This window comes from Rhamphochromis sp. 'chilingali' (assembly GCF_963969265.1).
Source record: "Rhamphochromis sp. 'chilingali' genome assembly, chromosome: 18".
NCBI lineage: Eukaryota > Metazoa > Chordata > Actinopteri > Cichliformes > Cichlidae > Rhamphochromis > Rhamphochromis sp. 'chilingali'.
In genome coordinates, this window is record NC_137945.1 from 25,322,707 (window position 1) to 25,349,725 (window position 27,019).

At 41.2% G+C, this 27,019-nt stretch overlaps 2 protein-coding genes across 2 annotated transcripts in view; one reads left to right on the top strand and one right to left on the bottom strand.

Annotated features, from left to right (window-relative positions):
• Positions 1-51: 51 nt before the first annotated feature.
• pigm (phosphatidylinositol glycan anchor biosynthesis, class M) lies at positions 52-4,786 on the top strand. The gene is made up of 8 exons (XM_080865314.1): positions 52-417; positions 1,243-1,416; positions 1,557-1,683; positions 1,767-2,016; positions 2,274-2,377; positions 2,598-2,752; positions 2,849-2,950; positions 3,758-4,786. The coding sequence occupies exons 1-8, from the start codon at positions 247-249 to the stop codon at positions 3,923-3,925; spliced, it is 1,251 nt and encodes a 416-aa protein (XP_080721440.1). The 5' UTR covers positions 52-246; the 3' UTR covers positions 3,926-4,786.
• A 5,658-nt stretch (positions 4,787-10,444) lies between these two features.
• The window catches only part of LOC308385332 (uncharacterized protein), a 63,957-nt gene continuing 47,382 nt past the window's right edge, over positions 10,445-27,019 (bottom strand). Inside the window, exons 4-9 of the mRNA XM_080864182.1 lie at positions 26,023-26,141; positions 21,011-21,100; positions 17,909-18,053; positions 16,876-17,009; positions 15,414-15,622; positions 10,445-13,238 (exon numbers count right to left, since the gene is read on the bottom strand). Coding sequence (XP_080720308.1) covers positions 12,095-13,238; positions 15,414-15,622; positions 16,876-17,009; positions 17,909-18,053; positions 21,011-21,100; positions 26,023-26,141 — 1,841 coding nt within the window. The 3' untranslated portion in view covers positions 10,445-12,094. The remainder of the gene's footprint in view (positions 13,239-15,413; positions 15,623-16,875; positions 17,010-17,908; positions 18,054-21,010; positions 21,101-26,022; positions 26,142-27,019) is intronic.

Here is a 27,019-nt window from a genome sequence, read left to right on the forward strand (position 1 = left end):
TGTGCTCACTGAAGCCCTTTGTAGAATTTATACGAAGAAGACAATTTTGCTAATGCCACTTCCGGATAACTTCCGTGTTGTCATATTTGAAATTGGGGCATTCAAATGGGATTAATACTCGCTAGTATTAATGTTTGATAAGTCCGTAAACTAAATAGAAAGGATATGGACGCGAAGTAACGTTAAACATAGAAAAATAGCCAACGTAGCTCTCAGTCCTACCTGCTAATCACTCCGTGGCTGGTGATGGAGAAGCTAATATCTAAACTCACTGAAAAGCATTTCCTTTTCACGGCTTCCTTCGTTATAAGACTGGCTTTGGTCGCTTATGGAGACTACCAGGACAGGACAATGGCGGTGAAGTACACTGACATTGACTACCATGTGTTCACAGATGCTGCGAGGTTCATTACTGAGGTAACAACTGTCTCAAAACTGAATGTCCTGCTGATATAACGCTGACAATGAAAAATAGTGAGAAGCACCAGTTGTATAAGGGTGGTAACATTACTTAATACTGAGCTAAATGGAGAATTTATGAACTAGGATTTACCTGGAATTGAAGCTGTTAGGTCACCAAACCAAAGCTTAGTATATTCAGTTCAATGCAGGTTTATTTTTATAACGTCAAATCGTAACAGGATTCCCCTCAATGTGGTATAAAGCGCAGTTATTCGGGAGAAAACAAACAACTCCCCAAAGCAAGCACTTGGAGACTGTGGGAAGAAAAAAATCCCGTTTGACAGGAAGAAGCCTCCGACAGAGCTAGGCTAGAGAGTAGCTCTATGGCACAAGATCGGTGGAAGGAGAAAAGAAAAATATTAAGACACACACACATCAACGAGAATGCCTGACTTTTAAGTGAAGTTCAGACAGTTTTGGACACCTGGATATTTAACACATGAAGTTAGTTGGAGTTGTATCAAATACAGCCAATTTATGGGGTTGTTGTTTAACTTTCCAGAGATGCAGAGAGTGAAACATAAAAATATATTATTTTTATGTTAGGATATTTTTTGTAGTGAGGTCCTTATTACATTTCTATGTTAACAAAATAAGCTATGTTTAAGATATGATATTTATTCTAGCACTTTAAAAATGGTGTATGAAACCGTCAACAGAAGACAAAATTTCTGTCAGGCTTTTGGATGAAATGGCTGTTTTAGCTGGTTATCATATATAACCCCTTTATTTAACCTAATATCACATTCAGCATTTTCATGTGGGGAATTCCTTTTACAGGGCGAGTCCCCATACAACAGGTCAACCTACCGTTACACTCCTCTGCTGGCCTGGCTTCTCACCCCAAACATCTATCTTAACATGGTTTTTGGAAAGATCCTCTTCATTGTATGCGATGTGCTGTCAGGACTGCTCATCTACAAAGTCCTCTGCCTGCGAGGTCTAAGAGCTGAGGTTTGTGACTGGCACTCTTTCATCATGTCGCTCTCTTTTTTTTTTTTTTAATTAGATGAGCTATGGGGGGGTATTTTTTTTCTTTTTCTTTTTTTTACAGATAAAAATACAAAAATACATTTTTGCTTGTTTATGTTCAGACTGCACGCTGTGTTTCTTCTTTGTGGCTTCTCAACCCGTTGCCCATGGGCGTGTCCAGCCGAGGGAATGCTGAGTCAATCCTGGCAGCTCTGGTGCTGGGGACTCTGCTCTGCATGGAACGCAGAGGTGTGGGTTAAATATATCAGCATTAATTTGATCATGTGTTTTCACAGCTTCTGTGTTTATTGGCTCCTTTTGTTTTCTTCCAGCTCAGCGTCTGACCTGGGCAGCGCTGCTGTATGGTTTATCGGTTCATATGAAGATCTACCCTGTTACGTATGCTCTGCCCATTGCCCTGACCCTTCGCACAGCTGAAATCAGGGTAGATGAAGCCAAAAAGGTCTCAAGATTCAAGAAGCTTGTCGGCGTTTTTGTTGGTTTCTTCAACCAAGATCTGCTCCTATTTGCAAGTGTGGCTGGCGGAGTCTTCTTTACACTCACAGCACTCTTCTATTACATGTGAGATGGACACCACAAACCGTTTTCATGATTTAGAAATGACTGTTCTATTACTACAACTAATGCTATTGGAATTAGCATTAATGGTTAATATTCAGATGCCATAAAAATTACTTTGAAGATGATAAACTGTTGTTTAGGAATGACTTTCAACAATGCTAAGTACTGTTTTTGATTTGACTTAATGCTAGCCTCTTGTGACCCATTATTTGAACCAACACTCTTACTCACACGTGTGTCCTCTCGTACAAACGCAGGTATGGTTGGCAGTTTCTTTATGAGACCTATTTGTACCATCTGACCAGAAGGGACATCAGACACAACTTCTCTCCATACTTCTACATGCTCTACCTTACTGCAGGTATTTATCCATCCAACCATTCACGCCTGTATTGTGTAGCATGCGAAATGATGAAGTTTGAAGGCAATAAAATGCTTGTTAAATCTGATTTATAGGTGTGTTGAGTTATTTTCCTTTGTCTTTTGTGTTATACTGAGCAAACGTACAGCGGGAAATACAGCTTTATTTATTTATTTATTTATTTATTTTTTAAATGAGCACATTTCTTTCGGCCTTGCAGAGAGTACGTGGAGCCAGTGGCTAGGCTTGGCAGCATTCCTGCCGCAGTTTGCCCTGCTGTTGGTAACATCATGGATGTATTACAAAGACCTGGCCTTCTGCTGTTTCCTGCACACAGCCATTTTTGTTACCTTCAACAAAGTGTGCACTTCTCAGGTACATACCTAACATAATTTCACTTTGTTCCTCCTGTCCTAGACATAACACACAGACTTTACAAATTTAACAATGTTTCTTGTAATCCTTTCACAGTACTTCCTCTGGTACCTGTGCTTACTTCCTCTGGTCATCCCTAACCTGAGTCTGACAGTAAAACAAGGGCTGGGACTACTGCTCCTCTGGTTTGCTGGACAGGTAATTAAGTTAAGCACATTTAAAATTACAGTTAAATATGAATTCAGATATACATTTGTTAATGTAATCAGATTTCATACCATAGACTGAATCTATGGGCTCTCCATTCAAAATCCCAGACTAGTAGTTTAATATTCTAATTTTAGTGTTTTAAATTCTAATATTAGTGTTTTGTAGCCAGAAGTGACCATATTTGTACAAGAGGGAGGATTGTTACACTATTAGCTAACACCTTGGTTAGCAAGGTGCATTCATGGAGTGTACAGGTGCATTGCACAGACACAGATACCGTCTGACGAGTGCTTACACACTAGAAAAATACTACAGTTTTACTCACCACTTAGTGTCCCTTACCACTCACTACAATCAACTACACAGCAAGACAAAATTTTGGTTAGCTACAGCTTGACAACTAGCCACGGAAATAAAATTTTTAAGCCTCAGAACGGCTTGATAGGATGAGCCTTGTACAAATTCACCCACCTGTAGTTTTCACAAAGGGTAAAACTGTCTACAAGGATTTTTTTTGTGCCAGAATGAAAGCAGAAAACTGTGTTTCTGCCTTAAACTTGTGCGTTTTAATATGTAGCTCTAAGAGGATTGACTAATGTTTAGAGCTAGCCTCAAGTGGTCACTATTTTGTAGCACCTCCTAGTTGGCGGTGTTTTCAGAGCCCTAAAGTTTGTTTTCTTGATTGTGATCTTGATCATGCTGAGTTGAAAGTTATACGAGTGATAGGATACATAGAACTGAAGTCATCTGGCAATGTTTTTAAAATAAACTGTCATATTTTTCTCCCCTAAACAGGCCATCTGGTTGGGCCCAGCCTACTTCCTGGAGTTTGAAGGCTACAACACCTTCTTATGGATCTGGCTAGCCGGATTGCTCTTCCAGGTCGTCAACTGCTTTATTCTGATCCAGATTGTAACTCATTACAAACCAACAAAAACTCCACTGAGACTGAAAGCTGAATAAAACCCAAATGTATTCAAAGTGGAAGAAATTTTGTCTTTGAAACTTCAAAGGATGCTCTTTCAGATCATGCACTGTGGATCCATGTAGACCAAAGTTTAATCTCCCCAGACTTTAATTACTTTCTCTAATAATTTAAATCACTTTAGCAAAGAACACTACGTTTTCTGAGCGACAAAGGCTTAGGTGGATTTTCAGTTTTTCTGAGTTAAACCTTTGGATTATATGCTCACCACTGCCGGTCAAAACACTTAAATCCACAGTGTATGACACGTAGCAGAAACTGACTGTTGCCCAGGTTTTTTTGGATGGTAACTTTGAAGTCTGCTCCACCTGTGGCCAAGTCATTTGTCAAAAGTTTGCTGATGGGGCAAAACACCTGCTGCAGATCAGAGATCACAAACAGTCTTAATAAACAGCTCTGGGTCTAAGTATTTAACACACCCCTCGGGGATTTTTTTATTTTTTCTGGGGTGGCATTTTCTAACTCCAGAGGGAGAAATAATCCAATTGTATGCTGCTAGGAATCGAGAAGCCTTCAGTCTGAGTGTCTCACTTTCATGTTGACATTATTGTTGGTACTTTCAGCACTTGAACTATGGATTAGATTGCACCGAGGAGAATTACCGTTACAAAATCCAGCAAAATCTGTCCTAAATTGTGTCGTGTTTTTTGTCCTGACCGGTGTAAATTGAGGCTGACCTGCACATTAATCTGACAGGTAGGAGATAGTTTCTTGGTTTGAGGGAGAATATGTTAAATAGTTCTACTGTTAGAAACGGTAAACAAATGCACTGTTGTCTTTATGTCTATTTTTTTACAGTTTCACAAATGAATAAAATCAAATAAGTAATTTCCTGAGAATGCTGTTGTGTAATTTCAAATCCTTGGTTACGTCTCGGACCTAATGATTTCATCTGTGTTTACTATTAACACTGTAAGAAAACAGACAAGCACAGTATTTACAGTCTAGGCCACTAATGCATAATCTTCTGTCAAGGCAGCTGTTTGACTTGCAGCTTCTTTGGCTGCAGTTTGCAGCTGTGACCAGTAGGCAGGAGCATTTGCAAGCAGAAGGGACAGCTTGAGCAAACATCCTTATGTAACCCTCGCAGATTAATCAGTCAACTGGAGCATGAACACAACCTAAAACAAACAGAGCTGGCAGTGGCTCCATAATCTCACTGTACTCTCCCTCTAATCTCACATGGAAATTATTAGAGCATTCACTTTAGCCCTGTTGGTTCTGAGCGTGTCTGTTGATCCTGGGACTGATAGTGGAAGTGCATAATAATTATAATATACTGGATTCGCATTATGAATGCTTGAGATACACAGCAGGTTGGGTCAAATCGGTGGCTTTCCTTAGACATTTGCACATTGCTTTGCTTTTCTGTACGAGTATAAGGTCTTGGTTGTGTGTTGCATATGTGCATGCGTGTGAGTCATGGTCAGCTGCAGCCTGCATATCTAGTTTCTGAATCACCAGGATGCACCCAGTAACCTTTCAACTGGCTAGTTGCCCCCCAGGCACATGCATAAACCATCTTATTTTAAAACTGACGGCCACATTCAGGGGTTTATTTGCAAATTCTTAGGATTACAAATTAATACGAATATGTTTTTCCCCTATATTACAATTTCAGTTTTTTGTGGCAGCCAATCCAAATTACAGCTACTTGTCCCCTTAAGAGTTTCATCATACCATCATAGTTGGTGAACTATGGAGGCAAACTAAAACCAGTTCAGATGAACCTGATGTGTCTGGTGAGTGAAGGGTAACAGCACTCTGTAGGCACAACAGTCTAAAAAAGGTGGAAAGCACTGTTCTGCTGCTGGTGCGCTGATGTGGACAAATAAAGAAAACAAGGCGCTGCGTTCACTGTATATTTGTTAATTGTGCTCAGGAAGCAAGAAGTGGGAAGGTTGAGGGGGTTGCGTGACTATGTCCCATATGCTAATGTGTATATGTGTGTTTAATGAAGTGTATGCATGTGTATGCAGATGCCTGTTTGTGCCAGACCCTGAAGAATTCTCCTCATTGTCACTGGGGGGGATGTATGCATGTATTTGTTCATCTGCCTTTATCTCTGTGTGTTTTTTAAACGTGTATGAGAAAGATGGAGCAAGAGAGGGAGTGACCAGTTAGGCCAAATGGTGTGTGGAGCAGAGAACAGCAGGGTATGAACGGTCACGCAACCTTGTATGGTATAGGATTATAGGTTTTGATCTGCACGCACACACACACACCGTGGCTCACGGATCAGCTGTCAGCAAGCGTCAAACACGTTGGTTACACTACAGTTGCCTTAAAGCACTACTCCTTTTTTTTTTTTGCCCTTTTCCCAAATTGACTTCTGTTTTTTCTTCTCTCAAATTTATCTCACTTCCCTCTCTTTTTTTTCTCGTCCTCATCCTTTCCCCTTCCTGTACCGAACGAGCATTGTACAGATGGCGTGATCGAAGGTTGCGTGCATGCGAGTGAATATTAAACATTTAAAGTCAGCCTCAGCCGCTCCTCCTCCCTGTCATTGTCACAGCATCTGATATGAAGCTACAGTGAGACAAATGGCTCACTGAAATCTTGTAGCAGTATCAAACACTGCGTCACGAGTTACTTGTTACTCGTCATGAAGAGGACTTTATGCCTGAATGTGATTCCTGTTATGCAGTTTGATCCCTGCGAGACGAGAGCAGAATGCTTTATCGTTCAGAGTATTTCTAACTATTTAATTAAGGCTGTTTCCATTATTCTATTTACAATTTAGTGTCAACAGTCTGAGTGCAAGTGGATATCTTAACATGCAGTGCGTGCATGATCTGCAAAGATTACCTGGAGTTTTGTGGTAATAGTATTGTGAGTAAAAGCCTCCTCAGTACTTTTGACGTAATATGCTTAAGCAGGCTTTGCGTACAGTAAAAGTGGAGAGCAAAAGGGAGCATGCATTTACAGGAAAGCAATCTTGAGAAAGACACTTGAGACTTTTTCAACATTATTATGCAGCACAGTCACCTCACTGCAAGATTGTCCTGGGTTTGAATCCAGTCTGGGGCCTCTCTGTGTGTAGTTTGCATGTTCTCCATGTGGGTTCTTTCCAGGTACTCCAGTGTCCTCCCACAATTCGAAGGCATGCAGTTAGTGGGGTTGGATTAACTGGTGATTCTAAATTGCCCATAGGTGTGAGTGGTTGTCTGTATCTATGTGTTAGCCTTGCGACAGGCTGGTGACCAGTTCAGATTGTGTACCCTGCCTCTTGACCTGTGGTAGCTGGGATAGGCTCCAGCCCTTCTCTGACCCTCAGTTGGATTAATGGAAGAGAATGGATTGGAGGATAATTATGGTCTTGAAGAGCATAAATGCTCATCTGTCACAGGTGACCCCTGACTGTCATCCATCAACTGTGAACACCAAAAACCTTCAGTGACGGAATAAAGGACTGAATGAAGAAAACATCAAACCAGTTGCTTGAAATGCTGTGAGAGCACAGGCATCTTGGAGGAGTATGATCATCAGTGCCATTTGGGAAGGTTCTTAGAAAAAGAAGAAGAAGATTAAAAATTAAAGGACAACAGATTGAACAGGAAGTCCCAAAACATTAGCCCGTGTCACCAACAAGGCTTTTTGGGGCCAAAGCTATTGACCTATTGGCACTCTGCATACACACTATTTATGAATCACAATGGGTTGTGAATAGCGTTTACACTTTCTCCTACACTGTAGTTCCTATAGTTCTGCTAAGTAAAAACATAAAAATCGCATTCATTTTCTCACAGCCAAAACAACCTAGCACAGGTGGCCCTGCACTTTTGTATGAAAAACATGTTGCAAATGCAGTTTCCTAGAAACATAAACACATTGTGTGTGAAGCACCAATGGGAAGTAGGATCTTAATTTGCCTTTTGTAAGTCAAGAGGAAGAAAGGCATTCTGTACAACTGTGCGTGTAAAACACATCAGTACTGACACACACATGGTAATTGCTCAATAGGACAGTATCAAAATACAATTATTTAGAAGAATTTATGGGAAGTGTAGTTTATAATGTAGAAATACTAGTTCTGGAGACTGCTAATTATACACTTTCACAGTTATGTAAAAATGTCGAGTTATTTCCCAAATACAGTAAAACATACAACACTGGACACTTTATAAGATGCATCTTACTAGCACTGAGTGGGAGACTATTTTGCCTCCAGGACTGCCTTCATGGCACAGATTCAACAAGCTGCTGGAAACATTCTTCAAATATTTGTCGGCTGCAAATCTATGATGTGAATCTCCTGTTCCACCACATCCCAAAGGTGCTTTTATCAGATTAAAATCTCTTGACCGTAGAGGCAATTTGGATACAGTGAACTCACTGACATGCTCAAGAAACCAGTTCGATATGATCTGAGCTTTGAGTCAATGGACATTGTCCTGCTGGGAGCAGCCATCATTAGATTGGTCACTTTACGGTCACTTTTTTCCTGTTTTTTTATCTTTATTATCTCCAAAAACCTAATAATGAAACAAAACAAACTGAATAACCATTATTCAGTGTTCTGGATCTGTGGTATAGCTTAATGCTGGCCCTAGACCTTATTTTTGTAAATACATAGTGGATAATGGTGGAAATCATAATAGGATTTCTTGTGCTTTACAGGCAAACATAGGATGTGACTATGTGGCGCTTACTTGATGTACTAGCATGCACACAAACATGCACAAATGTATGTACACACTCAAAATCATCCTACTGGCTGATCCTCGTGTATCCCGTAATTCCCTATAAGCTATACTCTCCCCACAGTAAAACAAACACAAGCTTCTGGGGGGGATTAGAGGGAGGAATTACGATACTGTAGTTGGCAGTGGGAGAAACTAGTTCTTTCTTACCAGTATGTGTATTTGTTGCACAAAATCTCAATTCTGTTTCTGTTTGACGTTTGCTTGATCTGGAAAAGTTTTTTCCCCCTCATCCTAAAAACTATTGGGCAGCAACCAGCTTGTAAACAATAACAAGAGTATCCAAGAAAAACATTTATCCACTGGCCAAGTGCACATACTAATATAATTTTAAAAAGTCTTGATATTTCATGATTAATTTTAATTAACGGACAACCTCTAAAATACTATCACTGATGCTTCAGATTGTGGAGTGATCAGCCATCATAGTGGTTTACATCCATCTTTTATATACAGTCTACACTAACATTTACTTTTAAGTATGAAGCGCGTATCATGAAAGTTCCCACGGTGTCCCAGGACCCAAAGGTTCGACTTTGGCCAGTTTACCAAATAGCCTAATTGTTTCCGGAGTATCAGTTTCTGTAATTTCTGATATTACTTTCATTTTTAGTTCCAGTGCTGCAATTGTTTGTCTGGTGGATTTCCTCCATTCTTGATGCTAAATTGTTGTGTCCCATTATCTGCAACCACTTGAATTCTGAGTTTGGCCTTCAAGCCACTTATTATTTACTCTTTAAATCTGACTGATTTTTGGACAAGCAAAAAATCCAAATACCACATACTGCACTTCTACAGTCACGTTCAAAGGAAGCGACGCTGAATGAATACCTATGATAATTTTAGTAGATGAGCATAAATGTTCAGGGAGTACTTTAAACCATATGTGCCAAGTAAATACAATTAACTGCCTGGATGGACTGGAGTCCAGCTCTTCTGGGAATCCCACAGGGTCGGGATCTAACCACAGCTTTTAGGTTACATCTCTTTCCCCTCATGTCCACTGCCTCTTTTTCTGCCCTCCACCTTTTGGTGACCGCCAACATTCCCCTGGCTCTAGCCCTCATCCCAGGCAGTGGTGAGAAATGGGGAAGTTTCCCAGATCGTGTGAAGCAAGTTGTCGTGCCAACTTTGCAGCACATTAATCATACAGGGCATGTGGTTAGAGATACTCTGTATCCTGTTCTGCTGAATATTTATTATTAATTGAGAGACAAATCTGAAGGATGAAACCATATTTGGTGTGCGTGAAAAATTCAAAAGCTGCTAAAAAGACAAGGATGTTAACTGAACAGCAGAATTTGTGTTTTGATGATCCTAGAAAGAGCTGGAAATCATGAAGTCTGGTAAAATGACCTCTCACTGTACATGATTTCACATTAGCTCTGTGATGATGTTTGTCTGATGAGTGTAGCTAGGACATTTAATGTTATTCTTGCAGTAACTAAAAAAAATGACCACCTGGAACAAATTTTTCATATAAAGAAAAGATTTTTTAATAGATAACTCCCATTTGCAAAAACACTTAGAAACATTGGAAGACACTGCACATACATATATATACATACATATATATATACATATATATACATACATATATATATATACATATATATATACATATATATATACATATATATATATACATATATGTATATATATATATATGTATATATATATGTATATATATATATATACATATATATATACATATATATACATACATATATACATATATATACATACATATATATATACATATATATATATACATATATATATATACAAGCCATATTTATTTACGTTAGTAGAACAGAAACAAAAAAGCCTTCAAAACTGTAGTTTTTAAATTATTTGCGTCTTACAATAAATACAAATCCTCAAACATTTATTGAAATGAACACACACAAAGAGAGAGAGAGAGAAAAAGACAAATCCAAAACAGTGACACCATGTACAGTTGTGCGTGTCGACTCCAAAACCTTTCTGGATAGGCTGAACTTCAACTGAACTATTCCCAGTAGTGCAACTTAGCTTCACAAAACTGAGACTGACATTGATTTAATTTGGTGCTTTTTTTAAAAATTCACTAGTGCAAAAATACTGATGTGAACACAAGGTCCAATGTTTCGGGGCTGAAAGGACGACGTGAAAGGCGTCATAACCCGGAGGGGGGGTATATGAGCTGAAATGCAGAACTTGTCATGAACACTCACCTATGCTGTACAATATTACCTCCAAGAGAAGGTGCGACAGGAGTTTTATGATCTAAAATGATGACGTTTGAAAGATTTTAATTAAAATATTTTACTGTTTGACGATTAAAAAAAACAGCAGTTACATCATGATTTCAGTTAGTATCACTTTTGAATTACCAGCCTTCTTAAACTTTGATCTTGTGCACTCTGAATTTCATCTTCCCGTTATCCTTTTTCACAAAGAAGCCCAGCAGCCAGTGCAAAGCAGCACACTCACAAGGTACCAATCAATGCCTTGCTCATGGAGACTTCAGCAGGACACACGCCACAGGGCTTGTGTTGGAGGTTTGATTCCCTGCTTGCTTCTATGTAATCTGGCTGATTGTAACATACAAAAAAAATATGCTTAAAGTTTAAAGCTTTGGCTCTACTGATAGTTTGACATGTTTTACACTATGCAGTATTAATTGGTCTCTAGTTTTCTGAACAGTTCTGCAGCAAGCAAGGATCAGTTTTTAAAACTTTCCAATGTTGCATCGAAAGCTACGCTTTTAGACGATTCAGAACACAAAACAAACGGGCATCAAAGAAGATTTTTCATGCATTAAAATATCCTCGAATGAATGAACAAGTGTTTTACGGTGCTTTAAGTATTATCTTGTGGCACCAATTTAACTTTGCTCACCCTATTTGTTTTTTTAAACTGCCCTGGCAGTAATTTAAAAGCATGAAAACATGCAAAAATCACCTGTTTTTCTCATACTCACTCGTCATCTCCCTTGAGACCAGCGTAGGCGTAAGTCGTCCCCTGTGTGCAAGGTTAAAAAAACCAAAACATTTCTCGACAGCTAAATCTTTGTTTCTTCCACAAAAGTCAGGTGTCCACAACATATTAAAAAAAATAAAATAAAACTGTGTTTCAAAAGTCTTGTCGTCGCTAAATCTAAAAGTGCTTGGAACCAGCTACAAAGTTTAATCCTTACAAACAAACGAATCTATGCATAAACTGGATTCGTATTAACTTTGATTGTCACAACACTAGAACCTGAGCTTCTTCGTCAAACAGAAGAAGTATGTGACATCCTGGGAATCCCTTAAAAAATAACTCTTCTCTTATAATGCTGGTGTATGAAAACGATAAGACAAAGTACTTTAATGCACACTGATTTCTTTGCGTGTACAGAATATGTATGTGTGTGTGTTTGTGTAGAGGGTAAGTATCTGCAGATGTGTTGACGTGTCACTTTCACGGCATGTAAATATATGGACTGGACTTGTGGTGTCCTGTGCTCATCACGCACGGCATAACGTTCCTGGAGCCGACCATTATGGACTGGTTCATGTCATGGCCGCTCTCAGGCCACGGCGGCGAGTCTATGGGCTCCCGCTTGATCGAATGGATCAGGCTGTGACCTTTGAACTCGTAGGTGCCATGCTTGTTGTAGTCAGACTGCATGTAGGCCTTGTGTGGATCCTGTGAGTAGACGTGCGAGTCCATGAGGTTGACGGATTGGCTGCTGCATAGAGAGTCTGAGTGTGGGAATCTCTGAGGACTAAACTGACTGGAGTCATTGTTACTGCCCAGGTCTTTGTCGCACTTTAACAGGCGTGCGTTGGCGTTCCCGTTGTTCACTGCATAGTTCTGATAGTTACCGTTGTTGTACGGCGGGCTGATCCCAGCCTTCCCCCGCTGGCAGGGCGAATACTGTGGATCGTAATAATCAGCTTCGGATTTCAGCTGCAGGCCAACGGTGTGGTCATATAGGCCGTTACCATAGCGACGGTCAACGGGCACTTGGTCGCGGCACGTCCAGGGTCGGCCGTACGCGTCGCAGCCATTCTCCGAATCAGAGTCGTGCTCGATCTTTATGGGGGGCATCTCGGGCATCAGGTGACCGTCGAAGCATTCTCCGTAGCCATTCTCGCTCTTCACCAGGTCCACGCAGTAGGCGTCTGGGTCTGTGGGAATCTGGACGTTGCCGTACAGCTTGGAGACAAACACCTCACCACCTCTGCCGCTGTGACAGCTGGGCGAGAGACGGTACGGCTTCCCGTACTGGCCGGTCTTGTTCATGCGGTTAGAGGGGATGTAGCTGACGCCCTGGCCTGCCCTGACGGGTCCTGAGTTCTGTCGCGGAGGCCAGCCGCCACCCACGCCTGGGCTCAGACCTTTATGGGGACCCACGGAGGACTTGCAGTAGTTTAGGGGCTCCTCCTGGTTATAGTAACCGTCCGGGCGGAACTTGAGGTTGTCTTTGGAGAGTGGGGTCCACGGAGTGTGGTGACCTCGCTGGGTTGCACCAGGATTGGGACAGGAGAGCCGGAGAGAATCTGCAGCATCACCCATTCCTCCATTGAAGGAGTGTCTCCGGAGGTGTTCTCCACGCTCGCTGTGCAGGGGGAAAGAGTGGAAGTGGAAAGAGAAGGAAAAAAATAGATCATTAGTCACAAAACAAAGACACAAAACTTACAAAGTTTTACTGTTTTTCAACAAAGTCCACGAAGAGCCATTCTCTACCCATGTATCCATATGGCAACCACTGCATACTCAATGTTTTTGTTTCTTTTCTGCCGAATGACTCAAAGCATAAAAATTCTAAGTTTGGTTCAATTTAGTTCACGAGAGGATCTTTCCAAAAGTGACTCATCTTTTCCGGGATGTGTCTCATCTGAAAATTGAGAACAGAGTCAACATCCAGAACCCCAAAGATCAATGATGGCCCGGTCACCTAGTTTATAGGCAGCACAATGCAATATATCTTCATGTTTACACAGTGCAGTAGCTGAACCCGAATGTGTTCAGTAACTGCATGAAAGTCTTTTCAAACTGTATTTTCTTATGATTTTAAGTTTGAAATTCATCTTGTTGAACGCTGAGTAAGCGATTGATCGAAAAAGATAAAAGAGCTCAATTATATTTATAACTATTACAGCATTCTGATTAATCAGCATTCATACGTTAAATGCCTTTTCCAGTTTTTCCCGTACTTGTTTGACTTGTTTCTGTGGCTTTCTTCGTGCCCCCCCACAAAAACAATAATCAAAATATGTTTTTTTCCCCCTCTTCATCTTTTCAGTTTTTATATGGAAACCCAATTACAGTGCATGGCTACAGTGGTAATAACAGGGTTTAATTTGCGGTTCTGTGAGTGATTATTCAGGAATTCTAAAGGCAAATGTTTCTTTTCGTTTTGCTTCCAAATACGTTTCTGCATTTTTCCTGTCTTTCAAATATCTCTCAACCTGAGCACAGCACAGCTGAAGGTCTTTAATACAACCAAGCTGTGAGTGAGTATATTCTGTAGCATCATATGTGTAAAATGAGTCTTTTCTTAGCTCTTAGATTGTTCTAGCAGTAGCTACAATTTCACTATAACAGGCTCGCAAAGAAATGAACTAAGGGACATGTTTTCAGTGACATCTGCCGACTAGTGACACGAAATGACCAAAAAGAGAAGTATTGCTTTCTATTTTTTGTTATAATAGCCTGACGCAGTTTCACTGTGTTTCCTAGTTTTAAAAAAGTCTACATATACTCAGAATTTAGAGCAGAACCGGAGATCGTTGTGCAACAATAAAGTCAGCAGGCTTTCGGGAATCTGACTGTAAGTTTAATCCAAGTCATATTAAGTCTCTCAATATGGCAGCAGACCCAGGCGCTACATGTACTGTACATACTATACACTTAATTCTGAACCTTAACCCTAAGAATGGTTTAACCAATCCAATCTGCTGTCTAGTTAACTGGTTTATCGTTACATTATCCACCATGTTGCCTTGGATGATGTGTGAAGGAAGAAAGAAGCCTGAACAGCAGGAGGGGTGGAGGAGCTCTGCTTTACTGACTACATCCCAAGTCTTGGCCTCTCTGACTCCCTAAAGTTGTTAATGATGCATGAATCACAGAGGGCCTTATCCAAGCTGAGACGCGTATTTGCTCCTAATTGGCCACAGGTAAGGCGTCCAGCGCTTGTTTGGTTTGGTATCAGATCCTACTGGGTGAGGAGAGGGCTTATGTTTGTGTTGGTAACTGGGTCTCAGTGTAAATGCTTGTGTGTTCATAAAACTGTTGCTGGGCAATAAGTTGGTATCTGTGAAAAAAAGACAAACCTCAAAAAATCAATAAATGACACATGAGGGCTGGAGCAAATGGATTTTCTCACAGTAACTCCAAATAATTATGTTTCCTGTGCCCGTGCGATGTGGACCACAACCGAGGCAAGAGGTAATCTTAGGACATGTAAAGTGTATAATAACAAAATAAACACGTCATCCCTTATGAACTGTGAGCTGCTGTGACCTATGGACTCTCAAATGTTGACCTTTACTCAGAGCTCCCATAAAGCCAATCAGTGTCGTTCTCTAGAGGCTATAACGAGATGCCAAAATGCATCAAACCTCAGTGTTAAGACTGTTAAAACACTTCACCTTTAGTTACTACATAGTACCCCTATTAAAGCAATCAGTGTCCAAAACTGTGACACAGTGTCAATATGCATCATCTCTCCTAACTTAGTTAAAGCTGTAAAGATGCTGCGCATGTGTGAGAGTTTATTCCTTCTTACCCTTGCTCCAGTCCGGAGATGATTCCTCCTACTGCTCCTTTATTCTTTCCCCGCATTAACATGTTCTTCATTTTCATCTCCGTGATGGAGGGGAGCAGGAGGGGAACAGCTATGCAGAACAAAGCCAGCTGTGGGGCCACTGGAGCACCAGAGGCTGACTTCTTTTTCTGCCCATGGAGGAACTTCAACCGACCTTGGAACTGCATCGTCTGGAACAGAAGAAAGAAAGGACCCATCCAAAGGCCTTGATTAACATATAATACAATTACACAAACATCTAGGCTTTATTTTTCTGCCCTTTTACAAAGGCTTAAAGGTATCGACTATTATAGCGACCATTTTTATGACCAATCAGTGGCAAAGAGGTTTCATATTGTTGGCTAGGCTTCTGCTAGGTTTCTCCTCTTTTAATCTGAGTCACTGAACTGAACCTCTCTAGCATATCTGCACTGTTAGTGCCACTTTCAGACAAATAGTATCGGTTCCTATAAAGTCAGTTGTGCCGACACTCCATCCATTAAAGCTAAATTCTAGTATTTTATTCGTAAGCTTCTTGGCTCAAATCAGGAGGCATCTGTGTCTGTGGCATGCACGCGTGTGGTCTAAACATTTAGCTAGCCAAGCTTGTTAATGTTAGCTAACTTAAACCTGGTAATCCTCCCCTCAAGTCCAGTTTAACCAAGTTTAATTAGATGTTGTGTGCAGTGTTCAACATCTTGATTAAACCTGTCAGCTAACTTTTATTAGCCAACACTGGTGGACATTTAATTTTTGGCTAACACTGTGAAGGAACTGACTGACTTTCCTGTCCATGAAATAAGGCTGCTACTGTGTCTGAAAACACTCGTAAGTGGTCCAAATGTTATGAAACCGAGACTTTCTTGCCAGATTATTTGTGAGCAGATTGAGCACTGTGCGTTACATTACAAATTGTTGTGTCCTAACTGTAATTATGTTGACTGATGAGGAAAGCCTCCAACCAGTATTTCCTCACTACTTGGCTACCAGCATCTACAGTATATGTAGAAAATTGCCATCTAAAATTTCAGTTGTGCGGCCAGCTTCAGTGCAACCAGAGAGGACTTGGTGACAGTAAACTTGACTGACCCTGATGAAACAGTCCAAACCCATATTCTCGTTGCTCTGTCATCAGGGCCTTCAGCTTTTCCACTGCTGGTCTCCAAACCACTCTAGTCACAGCCATGAGGGATGAACCACGCTCATTCTCTGCCACTGTGGCCATGCACCCAATTACCTTATAATTCTGTCAATACACCTATAAATAACTGCACATACTACAATTATATGTGAAGTCTTGCGGTACCAAGGGGTTATAACACTTTTTATAGCCCTGGGTCTTCTTCCTGCTCAGTTTTTATATTTTGCGTAAACTTTAATGAACTGAAAACTGAAGTAACGTTGTTGGGGGTTTTTTTGAGTTTGAGTTGGTTCAATTACTCACCAAGAATCCAGAGGTGCTGTCCAAAAGGCATCGGACTCTGGCTATGAAACATCTGTTGAGAAAGCAGGAGAGCTCAGGAGGGATTTCCCCTGCCTCTGGAGAATGGAACAGGCTGCTCACTACAAAGTCTTCACCTGTAATTTAGTAAAGAAATATGGAGAGGGTATGAGTAATACAATTTGTACTGCAATTTGTGTAATAATACAGGAGAAAACAAGATACATATGTATAAATATGATGACGTTTTAAATGACAACAATATTTATAGTTAGCAAATGACTGGGACAGACTTCTTTTTTGTATTTTTATTACTTACCTGCTTTTATGAATAATACACTGCTGTTTAAAGCATTTATCTGTCAGCACTGTATCAATTTTAATTAATGAATCGTTAAAACTGTTAATAACGAGTGTAATGTGAGACAGACACCCTTAAGATCAGGCTTAAAACTTTCCTTTTTTGATAAAGCTTATAGTTAGGGCTGGATCAGGTGACTCCGACTCCTCCCTCGGTTACGCTGCAATAGGCTCCTGGTGAGCTTCCCATGATGCACTGAGTGTTTCTTCTTCAGTCCCCTTTCTCACTAACTATGTGTTTATATGCCTCACTGCATTTAGTTATTAGTTATTATTAACATCTGGCTTATTTCCACAGCTCGTCTTTGACCTGTCTTTCTCCCCTCACCCCTAACCGGTCGCGGCAGATGGCCGACACTCCCTGAGCCTGTTTCTGCTGGAGGTTTCTTCCTGTTGAAAGGGAGTTTTTCCTTCCCACTTTTGCCACGGGGGGTCGTCTACTGATTGTTGGGGTTTTCCCTCTATATTTGTAGGGTCATTGCCTCAATTTGGCACTATATCAATAAATTTGAACTGAATTGAATTGAGATTGACAGAATAGATGGTTCCTCTCATCAACATCATACAGATCCAGGAATAGAAATCTCAGCAGCTGACCTCATCACCTCAAACCTATTGCATTGTTCGATAATAAGTTTTATATGTTCCCATACTAAATTCATAGTGATCTACCCACCAGTTCCTGCAGCTAGCTGGTTATCCTGGTGTGCCACCGTCCCTTGGTGCTGTGGAGGACACATGGCCCAGTGGAGCTGGCGTCTGAATTCCTGACGGTCGTCTATGTGGATGTAGTCAAACACATTCTGGTGCATCACGTCAGTCTGTGGGGAGGGGATTCGGACTGGTTTGGTTAATCAGTTTTAATTTTTAGTTTTACATCCGGTTTATGACTTTGGACGACCGAGTTTTGCTTCCATTCTTGTAGCTGACAGCTGTTCGCCGCTCTCAGGGCTAATTCTGCCCCACCATTCCTGGGGAGGTCAACGCTATACATACAAAGTCGATGAAAGTCAGACAACCAGAGCACTCGCACAGTTACATACACATGCAAAAAGGCAGGAGAATTGCCCCAGTACAGTAACAGTCTTAAGGGCAGCTGCGGGGCCAGCGAGGGCAGCTGTGTTTGTCAAACATCGCGTGACACCAGCTCCCGAACGGCAGTCCAGCCCAGCTTTCTCTCCACATCCACACAAACACACAGTAAGTCGGGTTCCAGCCCGCTCTCGTCATTCCTCCCTCTCTTTTCCAGCAATAGCTGTGTTTTCTGTCATTCCATGACAGATTCCTCACTAAAATGTTCAACCTTCTCCTCTTCCCTCTCCCCCTCCTCCCTGCCCTCGCTCCATAATTTCCACACTGGTGGCACGCGAGGCTTTTTGATCGTCTGCCTCTGCAAACACAATCTGTTCCCACTGTCTTCGGCGAGCGCTTCGTCCTGTGGTTGGGTTCCCTACCGGCAGTCAGGCAGACAGAAGGATCGAGTGACTATTGTTTATGTTTCTTGTAAAAAAACTCAGAGAGGAAAAGAAGAGGGGGAGGAAAAAGAGAATAAGTGATATTTTCAGTGACCTTCAAAGGCTAACTGCCCCTGTAACAAATTGGATCAAAGGCCAGTGGAGGTTTTCTGCTCTTCTGTGGCGCTTTCTTGTGGTGCTACTTAGCAAAGCCATGTCTTTTCTTCTTTATTTCCTGTGGTATATTATGGATAAGTGTCTTTCTGAATACAGCTGTGGGCTCAAAATTATGTTACATGCTGTCAAAGCCTGAGAGGCAAAGCATGTGGCTTAAAAACAACTAACAGCTCCTTTGCAAGAGCTGAACATGTGGGAAAGTATAAAAGAATGTTTTCATGACAGTCTGAAAATACAACACGCGGATCTGTGAGTATTTAAAAAGCCATATTTTTAATGTAGAAAAATGTAGAAAAGCTGTCAACTACCCGTTCACTCCTATTCATCTTCTCTGTGCTCAAAGTCACCTGCATTTTGCTTTTCACTTCTAAATATGGCCATTGCTGACTACAAAGAACACCTGATTTGAATTCTGAGCTCAACCTTGAGCTAATGCTGACGATACATTCGTTTATCACACCAAATGCTTTGCATGCTGCAGTGCTATGGCTCACAGCCAAACCTGTTGCGTGGTAATTCCTTTTCTTTTTCTTTCTTTAAAATAACTGTTTTGCATGTACGCAATTTAACGTACTGCGGTGACTTGATTCGCTTGATCTGCTGCCAAGTGTCTTACATACAGTCACTGCCGAGATCTGAGCACACAAAGGGCCAGTTGTGATTCTACTAGTGTGAGCTGGTAAATTTACATCTCTTTAATATTTAATCAGCAGCTAACATGTCGCAAAACGGTCCCGGTCCTTCCTAACATGGATACGATTTTTGCTAATTCTTCGAGCACTTGTTGCATATTGAATGAATGTTCGTTTTTTTTGTTTTTAACTGTGCTGGTCACATGTGTTTATGAAAGGCAACAACTGGATGGCAGCAACTCGACTCAACGCTGGGATGGTTTGCTGTGAAATTCAGCCAAGGCCATATTCAGGTTCTGTGCAATAATCAGCTCAAAACTGATATTTTTTTCCATTACTTTGGTTTGATTCCTGCAAAATTATTGACATTAACTTTTCGCTCGGGTCTTTTGCTGAGCACGTGACAATGAAGCTGGCATAAAGTGAAACCTTAGCTAGCAAAATCTGATCATTTGAGTGGAAATTTATGGGAACAAAAAGCAGACGTTACAAAATAAAAAGCGTTGACTGAGCTGCTAAGACACACGTGCATACGCAAATGCCCCTTGGAGTTTTAATTTCCTTTGCCCGGTGGTTCCGTGCCAATCTGTAGACACGCACACACCTATGCACATACTGTGGCAGGGCGTCTCAGACCACTTTGGGTTTCATGTCAATTTCATGGCCGCCCCTGTCTGCTTGTAAGCCAAGTGGGAGCGCTGCAGAAGAATGTCTATCGTGATGTGTGTGTATGTGTGTGTGAGAAAGAGAAGGCATGAGGGCAACAGGAGGAATTTTAACAGTGAAAAGCACTTTATTTATGGCTTTGAAGGAGAGCGATGATTTCAGCATCGAGGGACAGGCGAGCCCATGTTGACTTCATTCATAATTAATGACTGGCTGGGTATAGCCACTGGAAAGGAAAAGAGTTAAACCGTCGGTGACTTATCAGTGCCCGCACACACATAACAGACGCCCGCAGAGTGTATCTCAGGGTGAAACAGAGGTCTTCACCCTTCTGTGGTCCCCTTAGGTGTAACCTTCTGGGTTTACTTTGCCCTCTGAAAGAGTTATCAGGCAGCAGGAAGTCAGAATTAAAAGAAAGGCAGTTTACTCCGGATCCTAAACTGGATGGGATGGCAACAGAAGAATGGAGCGTACTAAAAACGGCAATTGTGACCTTGTTGAATAATGACAGCAATGAGGTCCTATGAGATTTGCAGATTCGTAACCTTAAGAGGGTTTGTGTGCTAAAACACTTTCATGGATGCTATCATCACAGATTACGAGGCCATGTGACCAGCTGAAGTACAAAAAAAGGCAACTCATACCTCATTTTTATATTTTATATATTCTGGCTCAAAGAGCACATTTCCTACTGATCTGTTGGAGTTTTGGCACACTGATTCCCCCATCTACAGAACAGTCAAGGCTTATCAGCTTATCTATGGATAATCATATGTACAGCGTGCATTTCGTTTATACATATTAAACATAGATTATACAATGTTTTCACTGTATTCGTGTTCAACTCACCTGATGAAATCCCAGATAGTCCACAATGGTCGAGGAAGCGTAAAAAACCATCCCGTCACTGCTCACCACCAAGGCAAAGCCTGTCAGAGACTACACACACACACACACACACACACACACACACACACACACACACACACACACACACACACACACACACACACACACACACACACACAGAAAGAGAGTCAGGGCAGCTCGTGCAGCAAATAAACTCAAATGCAACAAACACACACATGACTTCTCTATTCTGTCTGTGAAAAGCGTAATACAGGTGTAAGAATATAGATACAATATAGTCAGATGTTCTAATTTGTGACCTAACCGTGGTTGAAGTTATTACTACGCCCTTAAAAAAAAGAATTTTTGCTTGTAAAACCTTTAAAAATGTAATATTCAACTTCTTTCCATAATTCTCAGAACAGCAGAAAAACTGTAAAAATGGAACAAAAGATAGAAAATTACAACACAAGAGAGGGAATGAAAAACAGATGGTTGTGTTACAGAGCGAGCCAAATAAAACTTAGTGATTTAGACTTTTTTCCTCATATTCTCTGGTTAAAACTGTATTTTTTAAAGCAGTTAGCTCGCAGATGACTTACGCGCCTATTTGCGCTCCTTTAAAGTTACACATTTCATAAGCTCGAAACTCTGATAATTAAGTCTGTTTGACTGGTACAGCTGCTTTGATTTGTCGTAGCAAACACACTGATTAAAAGCAGAGAAACTCCAGACACAAGCACACTTCTTCCCACTTTCCCTCTTTGCTCACACACCCATCCACACAAAGCTAGGGAGGGGGGATAACGTGTTTGGCCAGCGGAGGATACAGAGAAAGAAAATGTTAAAAAAATACACAAATGGTATCTGTTAAATGAGGAGAGATGGACAGATGGAGAGGAAAAGAAAGAGTGCGAGAGATATATTTAAAAAAGGCAGCACATGAAGGAGAAAAGCACAGGAAGGAGACGGGAAAGAGGCCTTCCAGTGTGCAGTGTGCGCACAGCTGTGATAGCGTGACAACTGCAAGGCTACTTGACTTGCGTGACTGCTGCTGCCAGAGTCTGTCACCTCTATTTTACTGCGAGACTATGCAGGTCTTTCCTGGTGTGTGTGTGTTTCTGTGTGTTTCTGTGTACTTTATAAGGTAGAAAGCCCAGCTGCCCCTCACTTCACCCCAGTGCCCACTCCTTCCACGTCTCTCTCTGTCACTTACACCCAGCAGTGATATGATTGCCTTAGCGAGAGGCGAATGCTCACTGTACGCGCCCTGTCCTTACCTGTCCCATAAACTCCTCTCTGTGACCTCTCTGTGAGCAGAGCAATTTGCAGCCCTAAAACCTATCGGCGTAAAAGCCAAGCTGCAGCAAAGCAAAGCCTCTGAGAAAAAAATATTGAGACACTGACATGATGACATCTGAAAACAGTATATGAAAGCATGACGGCAGCAGTGGAGACTGGAAGATGGGTCAAGTCCTCTGTGGCATAGATGCAGATGATGTTTGACAAGTTTAACTGGCACATGTTCAAATGTCGGGGGGGTACACACAAACACACAAACACACATAGATGCACAACTTATTCCAGCATTCAAAACAGATGCAGATTAGTTGGAAATAAAGCACACTGATATAGCATCTTTCCTCTGATACTGGTCCTCACTCAGCATTTACTGTGCAACATTTGTACAAATTAAAAGTCTTTGTTACTCGGACCAGCATTTTTGGAGCCCTCTGGAGGGTAGCGATCAACCAACATTAGTGGATTAATATTTAATGTAGCTATGTAATGTATTTAGTACTTCAATAAACATCTGGGAACAACATGTCAATGCCAGATGTGATATATTTACGTCTAAATCCAACACCGCCAACGCAGTGTCGCGGCAGTTCATCAGATAGTCACAACATCTAATGTACTTATTCGGGTTTCTGGACATAATTACCCACCCTTATCTTCGTATCCCTGAAGACATTTTTTCACCTGTCTGGCCTCAGATGTCCTGATTCATGTCCGTGTACACAAAGTGAATATTTTCCGCTATTTGAAAGGGTGTCCCAGACGGGGTTGGCCTTGGATTGATCATTTGACCTCAGTTTGAGTCATGGAGTGACATTATTTATATTATAGAAAATGCTTAGCAGCACGTTAATATGAAACAATATTTTATTGATTATCATTAAAAACGACTTGTTGAGGGTGAGGATATAAAAACGAGTTGGTTACGTTTAGGCTGTGAAGCTGCGGTTAGGTTTAAAAAAAGATCCTGTTCTGGGTTAAAATACAACAGCTGAAAGCTCTCATTTCTTAGCAATAATAGTTTCAATGTCACGCTGACTGTCACAGAAAAATATGGCAATGCATGACCATGAACTTGAACAAACAGATTGCTTTTTCACGACTATTTCACATGTAGCTATAAAGGTCTCAAGCATGGATCACTTGAAGGTCTTTGGATCATGTGTCCAAAAACTCATGAAAACATCCTAAGCATGCTGGAAAGCTAGGTTGACTTTATGAGGTCGTACAAGGCCATAAAAAGGTCGACATTTACATGTAAGGTTCATTTAGATTTATTTAGCCCATTCACCTTTCCCCACTCCTCTTCCAAGTCAGTGAAATGCCAGTAAATTTCTGCAACCCAAATTCTTTACAAAAGGACTTTGACATTTTTATTCTTCTGGAACAAATAGGCCCCAGACCTGTGACCTGAAAGAGTATGCACAAGCAAAAAGTGTATGTTCTAAAGCTTTAATTAGCTTTTTTATGCCTGGCCCTGCAAATTTATTACAGATAAATACAGTGCATTTGTTTTTTACATGTGCAAAACTTCAAGAGAACATCCGTCATTTATGCTGGAATAGAGCAGCTTATTTACTACATTTCCAGTTAAAGAGCTGGAAGGAACATCAGAACTCTATTACTCAAAATAACAATTAGTGTTTGGTTTTATATAAATAAAACCAAACACTTTATATGAATCAGCTAAATACATCTAAACACTGCCTGTTCTTCTGTTGTTGTAAACTAGGCAACAAAAAAAAGTTCCAGAAACAGAAATACTGTTATGATATTGGCTGCACTGCTGCATGCTGTTTTTGTGTGTTTCTCCATTCACATTCCCCTCAGTTCCTTGCATACTAAAGCCTTTAGGTAATGGAAACAGGCACCTGCTGCTGGCCTGCTCCACCACATATCTGCAACCGCAACGCCCCCAGCTCTCATAACTGGCCCTGGGAGACTAAAAGCTTTGACTTACAAATCTTAAGAGGCCCTTTGCACGCAGAGCCCAAAATAAAATATATGTTCGCTGGACTTGGAAGCAGCAGGGGAGCTGTAAGGCGATTGGGGCGGGAGAAGGATGTTAGTGGCGGGCATGGCGTTATTGCCTTGTATCAATGTTTCAAAGGAGTTTCTTTAGTTTTCCTGCTGTCTTGTGTCGACAGTGAGAAATGAGGGGAGGTCGCAGCAACCGTGGTGATACACGCAATAGGGTTGCAGTAATATAGGATCGTGTTGTATTGACTGATAGTTAGAAAACTTTTGATAAGCCACTCAAACCAGAGTCACACATGACAAACATTTTTCATTAAAAGACTAAAAGAAGTGGTCTGTCCATCAGTCCACTGCGTTACTTCTGACTGAAATGTGTTAAAATGATATAAAGAGTTGCCTTTTAATGCGGGAAATGTAAAATATTAAAGACTTTGTTAGTATCTTTGCTTCCCCCTTGAACCTCTTTTGAGTCTAAACAGCCATTACAACACATTTTCGTCTATTAGCCTTGGTAAGTGTTGATAATTAAATATGAAAAAAAAAACATGGATGGAAATATGTTTAAATGTCCAAAAACACTGCTGCGGCACAACACGGCACAACATCGTCCTCATGTGAATTCAATTTATGCAATAAATCCTGCAACTTCCAGCACATTCGATCTGCATCAATCTCCAAAGAATTGCCTTCAGACATTTGCAAACACAGTTCATATGCAAACAGATAAACATGTACAAACACATATGCGTACAGACAAAGACATGCAATCTCCCCCAGACACACGCACACTCAAATATCCGTCTCTTCCCTCTCTTGGGATCTCGTCACCATAAGTAATGTGCAGTTTGCTATGAGGCTCCGCTGCAGGTTGAGTCACGCAACAGGAGGCAGCACATCACTACGGTCAATCTAACCTTTTGTTTCCTGTCCCACTGAGAAGCCTGACACGTTAACAGAAGCATCAGTGGATCGCTTCTGCACTCCGAATGAAGATCCGTGTAGTTTTTGTGCGATAATCTCTGTCATAATTTACTGCTTGACCGAGAGCCATGGGAATATTGCGTGGAGGCAATGACGACCTAATGCCCGAGCAATTCCCATGTAGCGTATGGCTACGTGCGTTTAAACGAGTCACACAAACGGCTTGTCACATGCTGTTTGTTACTCCACGCGAAATAAATGCCCTCGTAAAACGTGCTGTTAAAAACCTGATTAAAGGTCTCGGGTCAAGTGAGTGCTGAACAGACCTCCTATGTTCTCTGATAAATGTCGACAGGCTTGACGCCTTCTCGCTCTCTACTTCTCGCTTTCTCGTGCTTTCGGCCGGAGGTCCGACCACACACAGAAGCACACTTCCCTTGGATGCTCAAGCCGCCAACATGTGAGAGTCCCCACCTAATTCATCAGCTCTGACACTCCTGTCTCACCCATATGTCACGCAACAGCACAGCCCTGCAAAGAAGGCAGGACCAAAGGGCAAAGGGTGCGCACACACACACACACATGCAAACAAAATCCCCCCATGTCCCAAATTCCCAATCACTAATTCAGAAGCAAATGTATGCAAACCAGAACATGGCAGGAAAATAAGTGCCAACCAAAAGGTAAAATATGGCACATAGTGTGGTAACAGTTGATATTAATACAACTGCTTTGGTGCTGTATTTACAGATGTAGCATGTTAAATGTTCCACATGATCGCCACACATACAGACAACACCCATGTGGTTTCTTACTTCCAGGAGGAGGCTGCTTTCATTCACGCCTGTGCCCAGTGGAAGGCTCTCTTTCCTGGGTTCAGGGTTAGAGGATGCTGTGCTCATGATGTGCTTCCTGCTGGTCTTGTCTTGGCTCGCTGTAAAAAAAAGAAAAAAGAAAATGGGTAAACAGGTTGGCACGAAGGACTCGCTTTTGTTTAACACAATAATCCAAAAGCCACCGGTCGGTTTGAGAATGTTAAAAATGAGAACAGAAGAGGTGGAAAGAACATCCCCAAACAAAACGAGAAGATCACACACGCTGGATACAGCCCTGATTTTAATGTATCCTTATAGGGTTATGCGCTCATATGTGCTGTTGAAGGTCTGAATTCTTAACCTAATTCAATGCACATTCAGAATACAGAGCATATAACAAGGCCTGTGTCAAAACAGGGAACAGTTGACTTTAATAACAATAATAATTCTGTTTTCTCTGATGTGGCAGCGAGAGAACACGACCAGCACTCAGACATGTGGCCGACACATTAACTGTATCGGTCTCCCTTTCTTAGGTGCTGCACTAATGCCAGGTATTACTCTGCGTGGTTGGCTGGTCTAACAAGACAAAACACTGGAAGATTTCATGACTTTAGAGGATTTCTTACACACGATACAGCCACATGCACATGCAAATCTCACTGGGCTACAGAAAGCCAGGCCAAAAAAAATTGAATGCTTTAGCGACATTTGAATGGGAAGTGGTTAACCAGACATAGAGCATTCACTTGTGGATGCTCATGCTCTCTGCTTTTACTGAACTGTGCAACAGGTTCTCAGTCAACAATAACAAATATACTCAGCTGCTAAAATAAGAACATCTTGTCTAAGCAACCCCCTGAATAAAGCATCATAGTTTTTTTTAAGTTGACTTATGCAGTTGCAGTTGTGCAGTTTTATACATTAAAGCTGATTCGTACTACATCACGAGAATAACACAATTACATTTTGTACTATTTCACATGTTATAACATAG